Source organism: Bos taurus, chromosome 11 (assembly GCF_002263795.3).
Source record: "Bos taurus isolate L1 Dominette 01449 registration number 42190680 breed Hereford chromosome 11, ARS-UCD2.0, whole genome shotgun sequence".
In the NCBI taxonomy this organism is placed as follows: Eukaryota; Metazoa; Chordata; class Mammalia; order Artiodactyla; family Bovidae; genus Bos; species Bos taurus.
The window spans coordinates 21,641,321-21,657,654 of NC_037338.1; the positions used below are offsets into that span (position 1 = coordinate 21,641,321).

General features: G+C 38.0%; 1 protein-coding gene across 2 annotated transcripts in view; it reads right to left on the reverse strand.

Moving 5' to 3' along the window:
• Window positions 1–16,334, reverse strand: part of MAP4K3 (mitogen-activated protein kinase kinase kinase kinase 3) — a 183,127-nt gene that overhangs the window by 88,360 nt on the left and 78,433 nt on the right. For both annotated transcript variants that reach the window (XM_005212589.5, NM_001191162.2), the window contains exon 3: window positions 473–563. In XM_005212589.5, the coding sequence (XP_005212646.2) occupies window positions 473–563 (91 nt within the window). The remainder of the gene's footprint in view (window positions 1–472; window positions 564–16,334) is intronic.

Genomic DNA, 16,334 nt, shown 5'->3' on the forward strand with positions numbered 1-16,334 from the left:
AGTTCACTTTAGGACCTGGGAAAATAAGAAGCTAGTGAAATAATTATAATTCGTAGTCCTTTGGATAAAACGAAAGGAAGGGATGAGGCAATACTCTGAGGATAGAAGCACAAAAGAAAAAAAAAGGTTCTAATAAAAACAACAGATATACTCTCTAAATTCACTCAAGACTAGAAGAAAGGGGCATGTACAGAATGGTTTACTTAGATCTCTACCATAGAAAGACTAACCATAGAACTTTTTACTTGTGAAACTACACCCAGAATTCCCAAGAGTACAACAGACATATCACAGACTGTGGTACTGGTTACAGAATTAGATAGGTCACAAAAATTCCATTCATGTGAAAATATCGTGTCTCCAAAGCATGAAGAAATATACAAAACATGGTACTTGAGCTAACTTAATTTTGTTAAATGGATTAAATGACAGAAATCATTATTGCTTTTCATAAGGGAAACAAACAATGTACCTGAGATAGCTTCCAAAATAAGCAACAATATTTGGGTGTTTACAGTCTTTCATCATAATAATTTCTTGCTGCACAACTGCAAAGTCTTCTCCTAGAATAAAAAATAAGCATGTTGAATATTTAGTAGGTAAATTTCAAAATGTCAATTTGTTTCAAAACATAATAAATTATGCTGATATTATTTTTAATGATAACTTCAGTCCTTTCTTGACAGAAAGTAAAGTACAGCAATTAAAAGTATGAACTCTGGCCCCAGACTGTGCGGATTCGAATCCTAACTCTGTCCCTGACGAAGCTGTGTGGACTTGGGCAAATTACTTGATCTGTCTGTGCCAATTTCTTCCTCTGTAAAATGGGGATAAAAAATAATAATAACCTATCTCATAGGGCTGTTGGAAGGGTCAAGTGAACTAATGTATGTAAAATGTTTAGAAGAGTATCTTGACACAAAGAAAGCATTAGATAAGCATTTACTATTATTACAATTATGCCCTGGATATAATCATCACATAATTCACTAGAAATACATTATTTTTTCCCTTTATTAGCAAATAACATTTAATATAAGTTTACACAAAGAAGCAATTCTTTTTAAAGATAGGGTAGGAACCCCTAGACACCCAGACTATCAAATGTACCTCCACAGTTCTCTGTGTAGAGCTGAGCGGCCTTTAGCAGTACTGGGTTACCAGGTGGTCCCCACACACAGGCCTATCCCGTATTCGAGTGCCTCGTCCCAGGTGTACTGGGATGTAGAATGGGATTGCATTTAAGCCTGGTCAGACTGTAAGCAAGTAATCTCTCCCCTTCTACTCCTTTCCTCCTTGCCCAAATTCTTCGAAATAAGATCTGGCAATCCTATAACAATGTCACACACTATGCCTCCTGAATGAACACTTGTCATGAGAGAAAAAGAACTGCCATGAATGCAAATGTGGTAAACCAGAGACTATGCAGAAAAAGAACATGTAGAAGTACTTACATTTAAATCAAAGCAGCTTTTTATTACTAATTCAGTTTTTAAAGCATTATATACTATAAAAAATCTGATTAAATGAATATTAGTGGCAAAGTCAAAAATAGGCTTCCCAAAACAGTCTAAATCATAAAAGCAAGGGTGTAATGAGAAGCCCTGACATTTAAATGTAACTGAGACCTGAAGTAGCCTAACTGTGAAACATATGAACTCAATACAGTCCCAGTCACAGGGAAGAGGTAGAGAAGAGATAGTATGTCAGATTTGTCATTTCTGCACTGAAATGAAAATCAAAGATCTCCAAAGGGAGAGTAGCAAATTTTTATATCTTCAAAATTTCAAAAGAAAATCACTAAACCAGGAGGATATTCTGCTGGGTTTACTTTCCACTAGTAAGAATTCTTGATTTTCAGTATATTAAGAAAAATCCAAGATAAAAATAATAAAGCCATAATGAGACTAATACCAATTTTCAGGGATATACTAAATACTTTGTAAGCTCTAAATTTTGCTTTTTCACATGCCTCTTGATTATCCTTCTCCCCAATCTGGTAACTGGGTTACAGGAAATCAAAGTTGAGATAAAGTTAACTCTAGGACTTTAGTTTAATGGTTAGAGGAAAGCTGCTCTCTTTTGGGGGGGGCAGCCCTGAAGTTGTTAGTCATCACACAACCTCTAAGGGAGCCAGAATAATACTGATCTGCAGAAAACAGCAAGAAGAAACAAAAAAAGGGGAGAAGGGGAAAGGCATGTGACAATGTAGTTAAACTTGGAAATCTCATCTGCCTTGGTCATTTTCAGATATACCTGTTCTTGATCAATAAATTCCCTGTACTGTTTAAGCCACCTTGAGCTGTAGCTTCTGTCACACCTGCAAGCATCAGTGCATCAACGTCTGCGTGTCTCCATCCTCACTGGACTGTGACAGCCTACAGAATAGGATGATGCTTTTATGACCTTTGCATCCCTAGCACCTAATATGTAATCAATAATACGCAGCTGTCTGAATGAAGCCATGACAGAACATAATGCCTCTACCTGATGACTCTAAATCAGAACATCGGCTTTTGGTTTAATTTCATCCAGTTATTAGCATGTTTTATACAACTGTTTGCTTGCTGCTAAGTCACTTCAGTCATGTCCGACTCTGTGTGACCCCATGGACTGCAGCCCACCAGGCTCCTCCGTCCATGGGATTTTCCAGGCAAGAGTACTGGAGTGGGGTGCCATCGCCTTCTCCAGTTTGCTTGCTACTCCTGTGCTTTTACTAAAACCTATGAGTGACTTTAAGCCTTCAACTATCTCCCAGGAAATGTTGATACAAAGTGCTTCCTTTTTATCCTATTAAGTCAATTCCTGTGATTAGGACAATGGCCAAATGAAATTCAACATTTTTGTGGGGAAAAAAAATTCAAAGGAAAAAACTCACAATTTGATTTTTAAAGGTAACTGAAAAAGGTAGATTTGAGAACGAAAAAAGAAAGCAGTTTATTACATTAATTAATCCAAAGGAGCCTAACAGACTTAAAGGACTTTTATCAAAGTTCAAGAGAAATATTCCAAAGAATAAATTAACAGCCCTCCCCGCCTAAATCTTAGCATACCTAACTGGATACTGCAAATTCTTTCCAATTTTGAGAGTCTAGGCATTTTTGGTAAAATTTTTAGACATGAAAGTGAAGTATATATCTTCCAGAGGATGGCAAAAATAAAAACAAAACCTAACTGAGAAAAATAGGCAAGCCTAGAAGAAGAGATCATGAATAAACCAAGTAGGCAGGCAGAAAAATACAAACTAACACATGCAAAGTTCTCAGAATCAACATGACACATACCAAGTGGTAAAAAATGTTATCTATTTAGTAGGCTGAATAACGGCTCCAAGGAGAGCCAGATGCTAACCTCTGAAACCTGTGAATGCTACCGTATATGGCCAAAAGAGGTTCGCAAGTGTGATTAAATTAAGGATCTTCCAATGGGGAGATTATCCTGAATTATTTGGGTGGGCCCTCTAAGTGTAATCACAAGTGTCCTTTTAACAGGAGGCAGAGGGGATCACTGCTCCATTTTTTGGCTAAGATCAAATGTAAGAGGAGGGAGAGGGAGACTTGGAATGGCAATCCACTCCAGTATTCTTGCCTAAAAAATCCCCTGGACAGAGGAGGATGGTAGGCTACAGTCCAAAGAGTTGCAAAGAGTTGGACACGACTGGGCGACTGAGCGCAGCACAGAGGGAGACTTGACTATAAGAAGGCAAGGAGCAAGATGCTATGCTGCTGGCTCTGATGATGGAGGAAGAGGCCAAGAATTAACAAATGCAAGGAATGTAGCTCTACAAGCTAGAAAAGGCAAGGAAACTGGTTCTCCCTTAGCGTATTCAGAGGAAAAGCACCCTTGTGGACACTCTGATCTAGACCCAATGAAACACACTCTGGACTTCTAAATTCCAGAACATTAAGAATAAATCTGCGCTGTTTCAAGTCATCAAGTGTGGGATTTGCAAATGTAGCCATAGGAAATTAACACATAATTACTATCAACATTATGTGCGACAGAGCTGACTAGCCACTCACAAAATATCTACGCTCTCCCTTTCATGGTAGGGAAGTTACTGCTGGGAGGCAATCAGCCAGTCAAAAGACAACAATTCCCTGTCAACATGATGTGCCCAAGAGACTAGTTCTCGCCAATGGGATGTGGACAAAAAAAATTATGCCCTTTTCCTGCTCTTTGTTTTCCCATTAGCAGGCTACATGACACTGTGAAGTCCCAGAAAATGTGAGAAGTCTGGGTCTCTGAGTCATCATAAGAAAAATTTCATCCAACAACTTGAACATCTGCTCTAAACTATGACATAAACTTGCAATAAAAACTCCAGTTCAGTCGCTTTGTCGTGTCCGACTCTTTGCGACCCCAGGCATCCCTGTCCATCACCAACTCCCAGAACTTACTCAAACTCATGTCTATTGAGTCCGTGATGCCATCCAACCATCTCATCCTCTGTCATCCCATTCTCCTCCTGCTTTCAATCTTTGCGAGCATTAGCGTCCTTTCAAATGAGTCAGTTCTTCACATCAGGTGGCCAAAGTATTGGAGTTTCAGCTTCAACATCCTTCCAATGAATATTCAGGACTCATTTCCTTTAGGATTGACTGGTTGGATCTCCTTGCAGCCCAAGGGACTCTCAAGAGTCTTCTGCAACATCAAAGTTCAAAGCATCAATTTTATGGCACTCAGCTTTCTTTATAGTCCAACTCACGTCCACACATGACTACTGGAAAAACCATCGCTTTGACTAGATGGACCTTTGTTGTCAAAGTAATGTCTCTGCTTTTCAATATGCTGTCTAGGTTGGTCATAGCTTTTCTTCCAAGGAGTAAGCGTCTTTTAATACCATGGCTGCAGTCACCATCTGCAGTGATTTTGGAGCCCAAGAAAACAAAGTCTCTCACTGTTTCCATTGTTTCCCCATCTATATGCCATGAAAAGATGGGACTGGATGTCATGATCTTTGTTTTCTGAATGTTGAGTTTTAAGCCAACTTTTTTTTACTCTCCTCTTTCACTTTCATCAAGAGGCTCTTTAGTTCTTCTTCGCTTTCTGCCATAAGGCTGGTGTCATCTGCCTATCTGAGGTTATTGATATTTCTCCCAGCAATCTTGATTCTAGCCTGTGCTTCATCCAGCCCAGCATTTCTCATGATATACTCTGCATATAAGTTAAATAAGCAGGGTGATAATATACAGCCTTGATGTACTCCATTCCCGATATGGAACCAGTCTGTTATTCCACATCCAGTTCTAACTGTTGCTACCTGATCTGCATATAGATTTCTCAAGAGGCGGGTCAGGTGGTCTGGTATTCCCATCTCTTTCAGAATTTTTTTACAGTTTGTTGTGATCCACACAAAGGATTTGGCATAGTCAATAAAGCACAAGTTTTTCTGGAACTCTCTTGCTTTTTCCACGATCCAGCAGATGTTGGCAATTTGATCTCTGGTTCCTCTGCCTTTTCTAAATCCAGCTTAAACATCTGGAAGTTCACAGTTAACGTACTGTTGAAGCCTGGCTTGGAGAATTTTGAGCATTGCTTTGCTAACATGTGAGATGAGTACAACTGTGTGGTAGTTTGAGCATTCTTTGGTATTGCCTTTCTTTGGGATTGGAATGAAAACTGACCTTTTCCAGTCCTGTGGCCTCTGCTGAGTTTTCAAAATTTGCTGATTTCGAGTGCAGCACTTTCACAGCATCATCTTTTAGGGTTTGAAATAGCTTAACTGGAATTCCATCACCTCTACTAGCTTTGTTTGTAGTGATGCTTCCTAAGGACTACTTGACTTCACATTCCAAGATGTCTGGTTCTAGGTGAGTGATCATATTATGGTTATCTGGGTCATGAAGATCTTTTTTGTATAGTTCTTCTGTGTATTCTTGCCACCTCTTCTTAATATCTTCTGCTTCTGTAAGGTCCATACCATTTCTGTCCTTTATTGTGCCTATCTTTGCATGAAATATTCCCTTGGTATCTCTAATTTTCTTGAAGAGATCTCTAGTGTTTCCCATTTTATTGTTTTCCTCTATTTCTTTTCAGTGATCGCTGAGGAAGGCTTTCTTATCTCTCCTTGCTATTCTTTGGAACTCTGCATTCAAATGGGTCTATCTTTCCTTTTCTCCTTTGCATTTCGCTCCTCTTCTTTTCTCAGCTATTTGTACGGCCTCCTCAGACAACCATTTTGCATTTCTTTTCCTTGGGGATGGTCTTGATCACTGTCTCTTGTATAATGTCACGAATCTCCGTCCATAGTTCTTCAGGTACTCTATCAGATCTAATCCCTTGAATCTATTTGTCACTTCCACTGTATAATCATAAAGTATTTGATTTAAATCATACCTGAATGGTCTAGTGGTTTTCCCTATTTTCTTCAATTTAAGTCTGAATTTGGCATTAAGGAGTTCATGATCTGAGCTACAATCAGCTCCTGGTCTTGTTTTTGCTGACTGTATAGAGCTTCTCCATCTTTGGCTGCAAAGAATATAATCAATCTGATTTCTGTATTGACCATCTGGTGATGTCCATGAGTAGAGTCTCCTCTTGTGGGGCTGGAAGAGGGCGTTTGCTATGACCAGTGTGTTCTCTTGGCAAAACTCTGTTAGCCTTTGCCCTGCTTCATTTTGTACTCCAAGGCCAAATTTGCCTGTTACTCCAGGTAGCTCTTGACTTCCTACTTTTGCATTCCAGTCCCCTATAATGAAGAGGACATCTTTTTGTGTGTGTTAATTCTAGAAGGTCTTGTAGGTCTTCATAGAACCGTTCAGCTTCTTCAGCAGTACTGGTTGGGGCACAGACTTGGATTACTGTGATAACTGAATGGTTTGCCTTGAAAACGAACAGAGATCATTCTGTCGTTTTTGAGAGGCATCCAAGTACTGCATTTTGGACTCTTCTGTTTACTACGATGGCTACTCCATTTCTTCTAAGGGATTCTTGCCCACAGTAGTAGATATAATGGTTATCTAAATTGAATTCACCCATTTCAGTCCATTTTTGTTTCCTAAAATGTTGATATTCATTTTTGCTATCTCCGTTTGACCACTTCCAATTTGCCTTGATTCATGGACCTAACATTACAGGTTCCAATGCAATATTGCTCTTTACATCATCAGACTTTACTTCCAACACTAGTCACATCCACAACTGGGTGTTGTTTTTACTTTGGCTCTGTCTCTTCATTCTTTCTGCAGTTATTTCTCCACTGATCTCCCGTGGGAATTGGGCACCTACTGACCTGGGGAGTTCATCTTTCAGTGTCCCATCTTTTTGCCTTTCATTCTGTTCATGGGGTTCTCAAGGCAAGAATACTGAAGTGGTTTGCCACTGCTTTCTTCATTGGACCACATTTTGTCAGAACTCTCCACCATGACCTGTCCATCTTGGGTGGCCCTACACGGCATAGCTCCTGGTTTCATTGAGTTAGACAAGGCTGTGGTCCACGTGATCAGTTTGGTTAGTTTTCTGTGACTGTGGTTTACATTCTGTTCGCCCTCTGATGGTAAGAGACTTACGGAAGCTTCTTGATGAGAGAGACTGACTAGGGGGAAACTGGGTCTTGTTCTGATGGAGGGGGCCATGCTCAGTAAGTCTTTAATCCAATTTTCTGTTGATGGGTGGGGCTGTGTTCCCTCCCTGTTGTTTGACCTGAGGTCAAACTATGGTGGATATAATGAAGATAATGAAAACTTATTACGCTCTAGTTTAGTTATTACAGCAGTTAGCATTATCCTAAAGTGATGCAATTACCAACCACTTACTAAAAAGGTTGTCCAAACTGTAGCTTTTCCAAACTGTTAATTCACAAATGTTTTAGTGGATTACAAACACAAGACTATCCTTTTAACAGACAGAGGACAGATAAAATGAATAAGATTATAGACATTTGTATTTGGTCCATTTTTTATACATTTTTAATTTAATGCTTTCCTGTAAAAAGCTATTCATATATGTGAGAGCTGTAAGACCTACTCTTAACACAAGCACTTTGTCTTAATGGATTTCCCTGGTGGATCAGATGGTAAAGCGTCTGCCTACAATGCAGGAGACCCGGGTTCAGTCCCTGGGTTGGGAAGATCCCCTGGAGAAGGAAATGGCAACCCATTCCAGTACTCTTGCCTGGAGAATCCATGGATGGAGGAGCCTGGTGGGCTACAGCCCATGGGGTCGCAAAGAGTTGGACATGACTGAGTGACTTCACTTTCACTTTCGTCTTAATAAGCTATCCACTTACATTTTCAAAAAATCGGCAAAAAATTCAATAAAGCAAATAAAATTCCACAAACACTGTTGCTAGATAAATATGGTGAAGCTGTCAAAAGAAAACAACTGGCAGGGTAGCACTACCACTGTGGTCTTTTTAACAGTTTATGTATCTAAGTCCAAGTATTCTTATGTGTATCTGCACAATGAGTGGAAGGAGAGGTTATAAGAAAAACAGGCAAATGTAAGGATTATCTGTACTGGGAGGTGAACCAACAGACAAGTCTTTAGGAAACCAAGTCTGGGTCTACTTGTAAACTGTGAGTCTTCTGTTTCCCTAGTTCTTTCCTTATGAAGTAATAAACAAGTTTACATGTCACCCTCAATTACCTTTTGTTTTTTGTTTCTTGATTCTTTGTTTTTTAAATTTTCCTTGGGGCATCTTTATGTGTCTCTTCTAAGTGACATGTTCATGTCTCTCAGAAGCCAACATGTTTTTCTAGAAGTGTCACGACAAATGTCATGATAATGAAATAATTCTTTGCAGTATCAAAAGTTAATTAACGTGGTAACTAACAATACAGATTAGAATTTAAAACATTTAATTATAACTTTTAAAGAGTTTAAAAGCAAGTTATTTTGTTATAGATCTGATTTACGTTAGTGTGTAAGCATGTAAAGAAATATGTGTATGAGGATGTATTTGTGTATATATATTATTTGTGAAAATATCTAGTGCTTTCATTTGGGTGAAGATGAATAGTTATTCTTAGGACATTCTGTGTTGAGAAGACATTCAACAATCACCACACACTGAGCAGCTAATATGACATAAAAGAGGACATACTAAAGAGCATGGGCAGAGTTCTAGAAATGAACAAGACTTTCCTTGACTTTAGGAAACTTACAGGGGATAAAAAATGCTGCACAATCATCACTATAATACCTTAGAGTCAAACCTTAAGTAACTCCCTGCTCTCTTTTTTTAAAGTTATTCAACAGATCTTTACTAACAACTACTATCTGCCAGCAATGGGATGGCACCAGTTAAAAAAAAATACAAACAAAAATCCCTGACATTGCAGAGCTTACCTTCTAATGTAAGTAGACAGGCAATGAACAAAATAAGTCAGCAAAATTATACAGTATATTCGAAAGCAATGAGTAGTAAGGTGAAAAATGAAGCAAAGGAGGGAATAGGGATTTGGCAGGAATGGCTAAAGAGAGTGGGTGAGAAAGAAGATATTTGACTAAAGATACAAAGGGGAAGGGAGCCCCTGAAAAGGGTCAAACTGCCTGGCTTCTTGGAATAGGAGGCAGGCTGCTGTGCTTGGTGTGGAGTGAGCTAGGAGAGAGCGCAGAAGATGAGGGTGATGAGGGGGTATATCATATGTGAGCACTTTGTCTTGTACCCTGAGACAGGAATCTGCAAAGACCTGACATGCTAACACTGACTGCTGGGTGGAAAACAAAAGGAGCAATGGGAGCAGGGAAATCATTCAGAAGGTTGTGTATCAATCCCTGGAGATGTGCACTGGCTTGCACCAGGGCTGGAGCAGTGATGATGGAAAGATGTGATCACCAACTTGATCTATTTTAAAGATAGGGCCAACTGATTCAGTCTGACTGGATGTAGAGTATGAAAAAATGAGATGAGATAAATACCACTTTCAAACATATGGTCTGAGCAACTGGAAAGATGGAGTTGCCATTCTCTGAAATGGATTGACTCCCTTATTTCTGTAACATTAAATCTACGCTTTGCTGCTGGACTCAACATGTCTAGCACAGGGTCAAGATTAAGGACAAGTATTTTGGAATCAAAATATTGAACGATGAAACTTGGTTTCACAACGTTCTGGTTGTATGATCTTAGGCAAATCCTCACCTTCTCTGAGCTCAGGTTCCTCATTATGAAATGGAGATAACAGTGTCTCCCTCTGAAGGTTACTGCAAAGATTAAATGAAAGAAGTAGCTAGAACAAGGTCTCACACATGTTTAATAACTATTACCTCTATTGCTGTCACCCAGTATGATTTGTTATTTGTAAACCTACTTCCATTTCTCCTACTATTCCCCCACTTACTCTGCTTCGGCCACACTGGCTCCCTTGCTCTTCCTTGAATACCATACACAGCTCCTGACTCAAACAGAGTCAGGGTACTTTTTATTCAGCTGCCTGCAATGTTCTTTTTCTGAGCAGCTGCCTTGATTTCTCACTTCCTCTAGGGCTCCACTCAACTGTTCCCTCTAAGACGAGACCTTCTCTGATAACCCCATATAAAACAGCAACTCACAACTACAACTCTATAACACTCTTACTCTGCTTTATTTTGCTCCACAGCACTTATCACATCTAATACACTCTCTGTTTATTTACTCTGTCTCCCAACACATAATAGGGGCATTCAGTCTGAAGGCAGTCTGAAGGACTTAATGAATTATTCTAGAAGTACTAAGCAACTGAAACCCACAAGTGAAAAAATAAGGTAGTATGAATAATAGAAATACAAAGTTCTCACTATCTGCAATATATATTATTGTGTTCTTGGAAAGCAAGAAAACAAACAAACAAAAAAAACAACTGAAAAAACAACCAGAAACAATTAAAAAAAAATAATCAAGTCAACAAGTTAGAATACATACATCAAATTAAATTATGTACCTAAAGATAAGCTTTAAAATGTGTGGGCTACATTTAATTAACTATTTGTAAGTATTTTTGGAGTTAGAAGATATTGAAAAAAGTGGAAAAACATTTCACTTATGAACAAAAGAATTTACTATGGTAAAGATGGCAACTGTCTCATGAATTTATCTCTGAATTAATGTAATTATTAATTCCAACCAAAATACCAATTAAATCTTCCTTTGAACATAAAAAAATTGTAACTAAATTCATCTGGAAAAAAAATTGACACAAGGGAACGATTTTTACTGGGATTGCATTGAATTTGTAGATAGGCATTTGTAGTAGGCATTATTTTTAAATGAGTAGCTCTTATTTAAAAATTGATACACCCAAAAGAATTCTCATCTTTTTGATTCTTTGTCTATTTTGGATCATGTTAAATGTCCTGTGACCAGAGAGATGGGAAAGAAATAAAAAGTATCCAAATTGGAAAGGAAGAAGTAAAACTGTCTTTGTTTGCAGACAAGATGATCTTCTATGTAGAAAATTATAATAATTCCACAGGAAAACTGTTAGAATAAATGAATTCAGTGAAGTTTTAGGATACAAAATCAACATACCCAAGCAACGAACACTCAGAAAAGGAAATGAAGAAGATCTCAATTACACAATCTCATGAAAAAAGAGTAATATATTTAGGAATAAACTAATCAAGAAGATGAAAGACTTGCATACTTAAAATTACAAAGTACTGCTGAAATAAATTAAAGAAATAAATGGAGACACCCATATTCATGGATTAAAAGACTTAATATTGTTAAAGTGTCCATACTACCCAAAGTGATCTACAAATTCATTGCAATCCCAGTAAAAACCCCAATGGCATTTTTGAAAAAACAGAATTAGAAAAAACAACCCTAAAAATCATATGAAACCATTATGAAAGACCTTGATTATCCAAAACAAGATACAAAGTTACAGTAATCAAAACCTTTCAGTACTGGCATAAAGACAGACCTATAGACCAATGGAGGAGAATGGAGAGCCCAGAAATAAACCCATATACATATGATCAATAGATTTGAACAAAGGTGCCAAGACTACAGAATAGGGAAAGACTAGTCCCTTCAACAACTGGTGATGGGAACAGTGGATATCCATATACAGAAACGTGACACGAGATCCATCTGTCTCTTACATCGCACACAAAAATCAACTCAAAATGGATTAAAGACTTAAACCCAAGACCAGAAACAATAAAGGGAAAACATCTTTAACACTGGTCTTGGAATGACTTCTTGGCTATGATGTGAAAAGAACAAGGAACAAAAGCAAAAATAGGAAAGTGCAACTACATTAAACTAGAAAGCTGTTGCAGGGCAAAAAAGGAGCCTAAAGAATAAGAAAATATGTGCAAACCATATATATGATAAGAGATTAGTATCCAAAGTATCTAAGTAACTCCTACAACTCAACAGCAAAAATAAACAAAAAACCCCAACAAAACAAAAACCCTTATTAAAAAATGGGCAAAGGGCTTCAATAGATAATTCTCCAAAGAAGACATTACGAACAGCCCAGAGGTATACAAAAACTTGTTCAACATCACTAATCAGAAGGAAAATGCAAATCCACATTTGCAAATACACAAACGCAAAGCCACAAAGAGGTGTTAACTCACACCTCTTAGGACAGCAACTACAAAAAATAGTGAAAATAACAAGTGTTGACAAGGATGTGAACAAATCGGACCACGTGTACACTCTTGGTAGAAATGCAAAATGATGCAGCTGCTATGGAAAACAGAATGGAGGTTGATCAAAAAATTAAAAATAGGACCATCATCTGATCTAGCAATACCACTTTTGGGTATTTAACCAAAAGAATTAAAATCAGGATTTCGAAGATATATCAGCACTCCCATGGTCACTGTAGCATTATTCACAATGGCTAAGAGGTCCAGTGATGCATGAATAGATGAAGAAAATGTGGTACACACACACACACACACACACACACACACACACACACACAATGGAACACTCTTCAACCACAGAAAGAAGGAAATTTTGGCATATACAACAACACTGATAAACCTTGAAGATGGACCCCGAACACATGCTGAGTGAAATCAGTCAGTCACAGAGGATAAATACTACATAATTCCACTTATAAGATATCTACAGTAGTCAAACTCATGGAAACAGAAAAAATACGGGGGTTGCCAGGATCTGGAGGCTGAGTGGGGTGGGAGTGGTGAGGAAGTGCTGTTCAATAGATTTAGAGTTACAATCTTGTTGGAGACCCTCTATACAGCTTAGGTTTTCAGTTAGCAATACTGCTATAACTGTATTGCATGATATACTTAACAGCATATCATGTTATTGATATGCTTGATACACTTAAAAGTTTATTTAGAGGGTAGACCTAATGTTATGTGTTCTTACATACAAACACACAGACATACACACAGTGTCCTATGGCCTGAGGAAACAATTTAAACTATGGGAATAAGTAAGGTTTCTCACACCCACGATGTGGGTATTCACAAATCTTCCTTCTATTTTAAACACAGAGAAATGGTAATATTTACCTGTCCTATTATATAGAAGTATTTTAATTATAAGATCAGTTTTAATTTATCTTTTAATATGATATGTGGTCCACAGGGTCGCAAAGAGTCAGATATGACTGAAGCGACTGAGCACACACCATTCCAAGTACACAATTTATAAACCCCATCTCATACTACAGAAACAATGGAAATAATTTCAGTAAAACCATGGCTCACAACCCAGAGCTGTTATGATTCCCTTAAACAAGCTGTCAATTATTATCACAAATTACCAGAATACCAGGAAATTCAATTACTATCGTAAGCTAAGAAGACATGAGATCTAATGACTGGTTTTAAAAAAGATAAAATCGGCTTTAAGTAATGACATACTATTATAAGATATTTTTTGTAAAACCATAAAACCAGCACCTAATTTTTGGTTTTTGGAGAAATAGTCAAACTATAATACCAAACAGAAATATAAAGGGAGCATCTAATAATCCTACTGACTTCTTGATATTTTGACATACAGAAAAATTAATTATAATATCAATGTATGTATTTTTAAGGATTGAGAATGAAGAAAATGACACTTCAAATATTTCATCTGATGAAAATACCTGATAAAGAGAGATTAAAAAAAGGAAAATCACAGGTCTAAGATGGCATCACTTGTACTAAAGGCCATGATATCTAACCTAGATCAAAAACCTAACCCGAATGCAGTTTGAGCTTTCACCAGGAATGTAATCCTGACCAACCAGTTTGGGATTTTCTGGTCAGCATCAATTAACTAATCCGTCACACGGGCCCTCTCCAACCTCACTGAGGAGGAAAAAGCAATCTGTAGCATAAAACCCTTGCTATTCCTTCCCCACAAAAGATGTCCTGGTCTAACAATAATCCTTCCTTTCTTTTGCTAAAGGTCCCCTGTCCCATATTTCTTCCTCTAAAAGCTTTCCATTTTGTACATCCCCTAGGAGGGCTGTGCCAGTTGCCAGACAGGATTCTGCTCGATTCATGAGTCACTGAATACAACCAATTATATCTACAAATTTACTCAGCTGAATTTTGTTTAAACATAACTTACAGCCTGTTTATTTGCCTGTCTTCTAGTAAGTGTTCATGATTAACAATGCTTAAGATAAGTATCACTTATTTTTGCATAAATTGTTATGAACCAATTTTGAACTTGGGTTCAACAGGATCAAGAAAAAAAGTCCCTTACTGAAATGGAAAGATCAAAATATCCAGCTTGGTATAGCCGCCAAAATAGCTTCTATTGGATGATTAGGTTTAGTTTTTGGTTTAAAGAAAACATGATCCTCACTCTCAAAAAAGTCTTACTCTAATGCAATGTTTATAACCCTTTTGGTCCTAGTCACCTCTCTCCATGAAAATTTAATGCCACAGATATTCTGTTTATGTACTGTGTGTATATATCTGTGCTTAATATATTAAGATTTTTTTTTTCTTCTTAAAGAAATAAATTCCGCTGCCTTCTCAAGTTAAAGGCACATATGAGAAAACATTCCTCAGTGGTAACAGATGGTCTCCAGGTAGTGAGGGAAGAATGGTTTAATATGAGATTCCTGACTAGCATGCTAGGTCTCTTTTTCTCTTACCTGGATCCAGCTCTTCTTTTGAGAGCCAGGTTTACCTATGTGGCTCCGATGGACGATCCAAAATAAGTCATGTGCCCTCAACACAAGAGGTGAATTCCCAGTCTTTGGATTCTATCTTTCCTACTCTGGTAAAAATGTACAGTAGCATAGCTAGAGTCTCTCTATGCAAAGTAGGTCTTGTACCAGGCTAAAAAAGGTTTCTGGAGTAAGAACAGAGAGAAGGAAAAATAAAGCACAGCACAGATTTTAAGCCAAATAAGGAATACAAGCAGGAGGAGAAGGGGATGACAGAGGATGAGATGGTTGGATGGCATCACCGACTTGATGGACATGAGTTTGGGTGAACTCCGGGAGTTGGTAATGGACAGGGAGGCCTGGCGTGCTGTGATTCATTGGGTCGCAAAGAGTCGCAAGTGACTGAGTGACTGAATTGAACTGAAGGAATACAGGGTAAAACTTGTATCTCTAGAGGCTTACCAACGAGAACCACAGTCTATTATTCAGGGAGAGTTCTAATGTTGAGATGCTTCAAGCTTTCAGACATTCTGGTTCTCTCTCAGAAGACTTGATTTTAAATAAAGTTTTATAGTGGCTCTTGATCTATTCTTGAGGCCATGAGGCATAAACCACAATCAACTCACTAAGCTACCATTCCCGAAAATAAAAAATGTATGGCAAAACTATTCTCCCCACAAACTAAATTCTGACTTACATCTGCCCCTAATGTTAACACAGACAGTACTTCTTCCTTATCCTTTGTCTTATCAGTCACATTTTAAGTCTCATTCCTTCACCCTAAAATCCTGCCCATCCCTGCCTACCATGCTACTCAAGTGTGGATGTTTTAATAGGAATAGGTCTTCTTACCAGGGGAGTCTCTCTTCTCCATCTATCCTGTGTATACTGACCACACTACTAACCTATTTTTAAAAAATCCCATTATCCACAGGGTAGAGTCTAAATCTCTGTGCTATTACATTTATGGTTCTCCATAAACTATAATCAATCTGCTTTTCACATCTTATTTCCTACTATATTTCCTATTTATTTCCCACTATGACAAACAGAGCACAGTCACTACTGTTAGTCACTCAGTTGTGTCTGACTCTTTGTGATCCCATGGACCTTAGCCCACCAGGCTCCTTTGTCCATGAAATTCTCTAGGCAAGATACTAGAGTGGGTAGCCAGTCCCTTCTACGGGGGTCTTCCTAAACCAGGGATTGAACCTAGGTGTCTTGCACTGCAGGCAGATTCTTTACCATCTGAGCCACTGGGGAATACAACAGAGCATACCGCTGTAGTTAAATCAAACTACAATT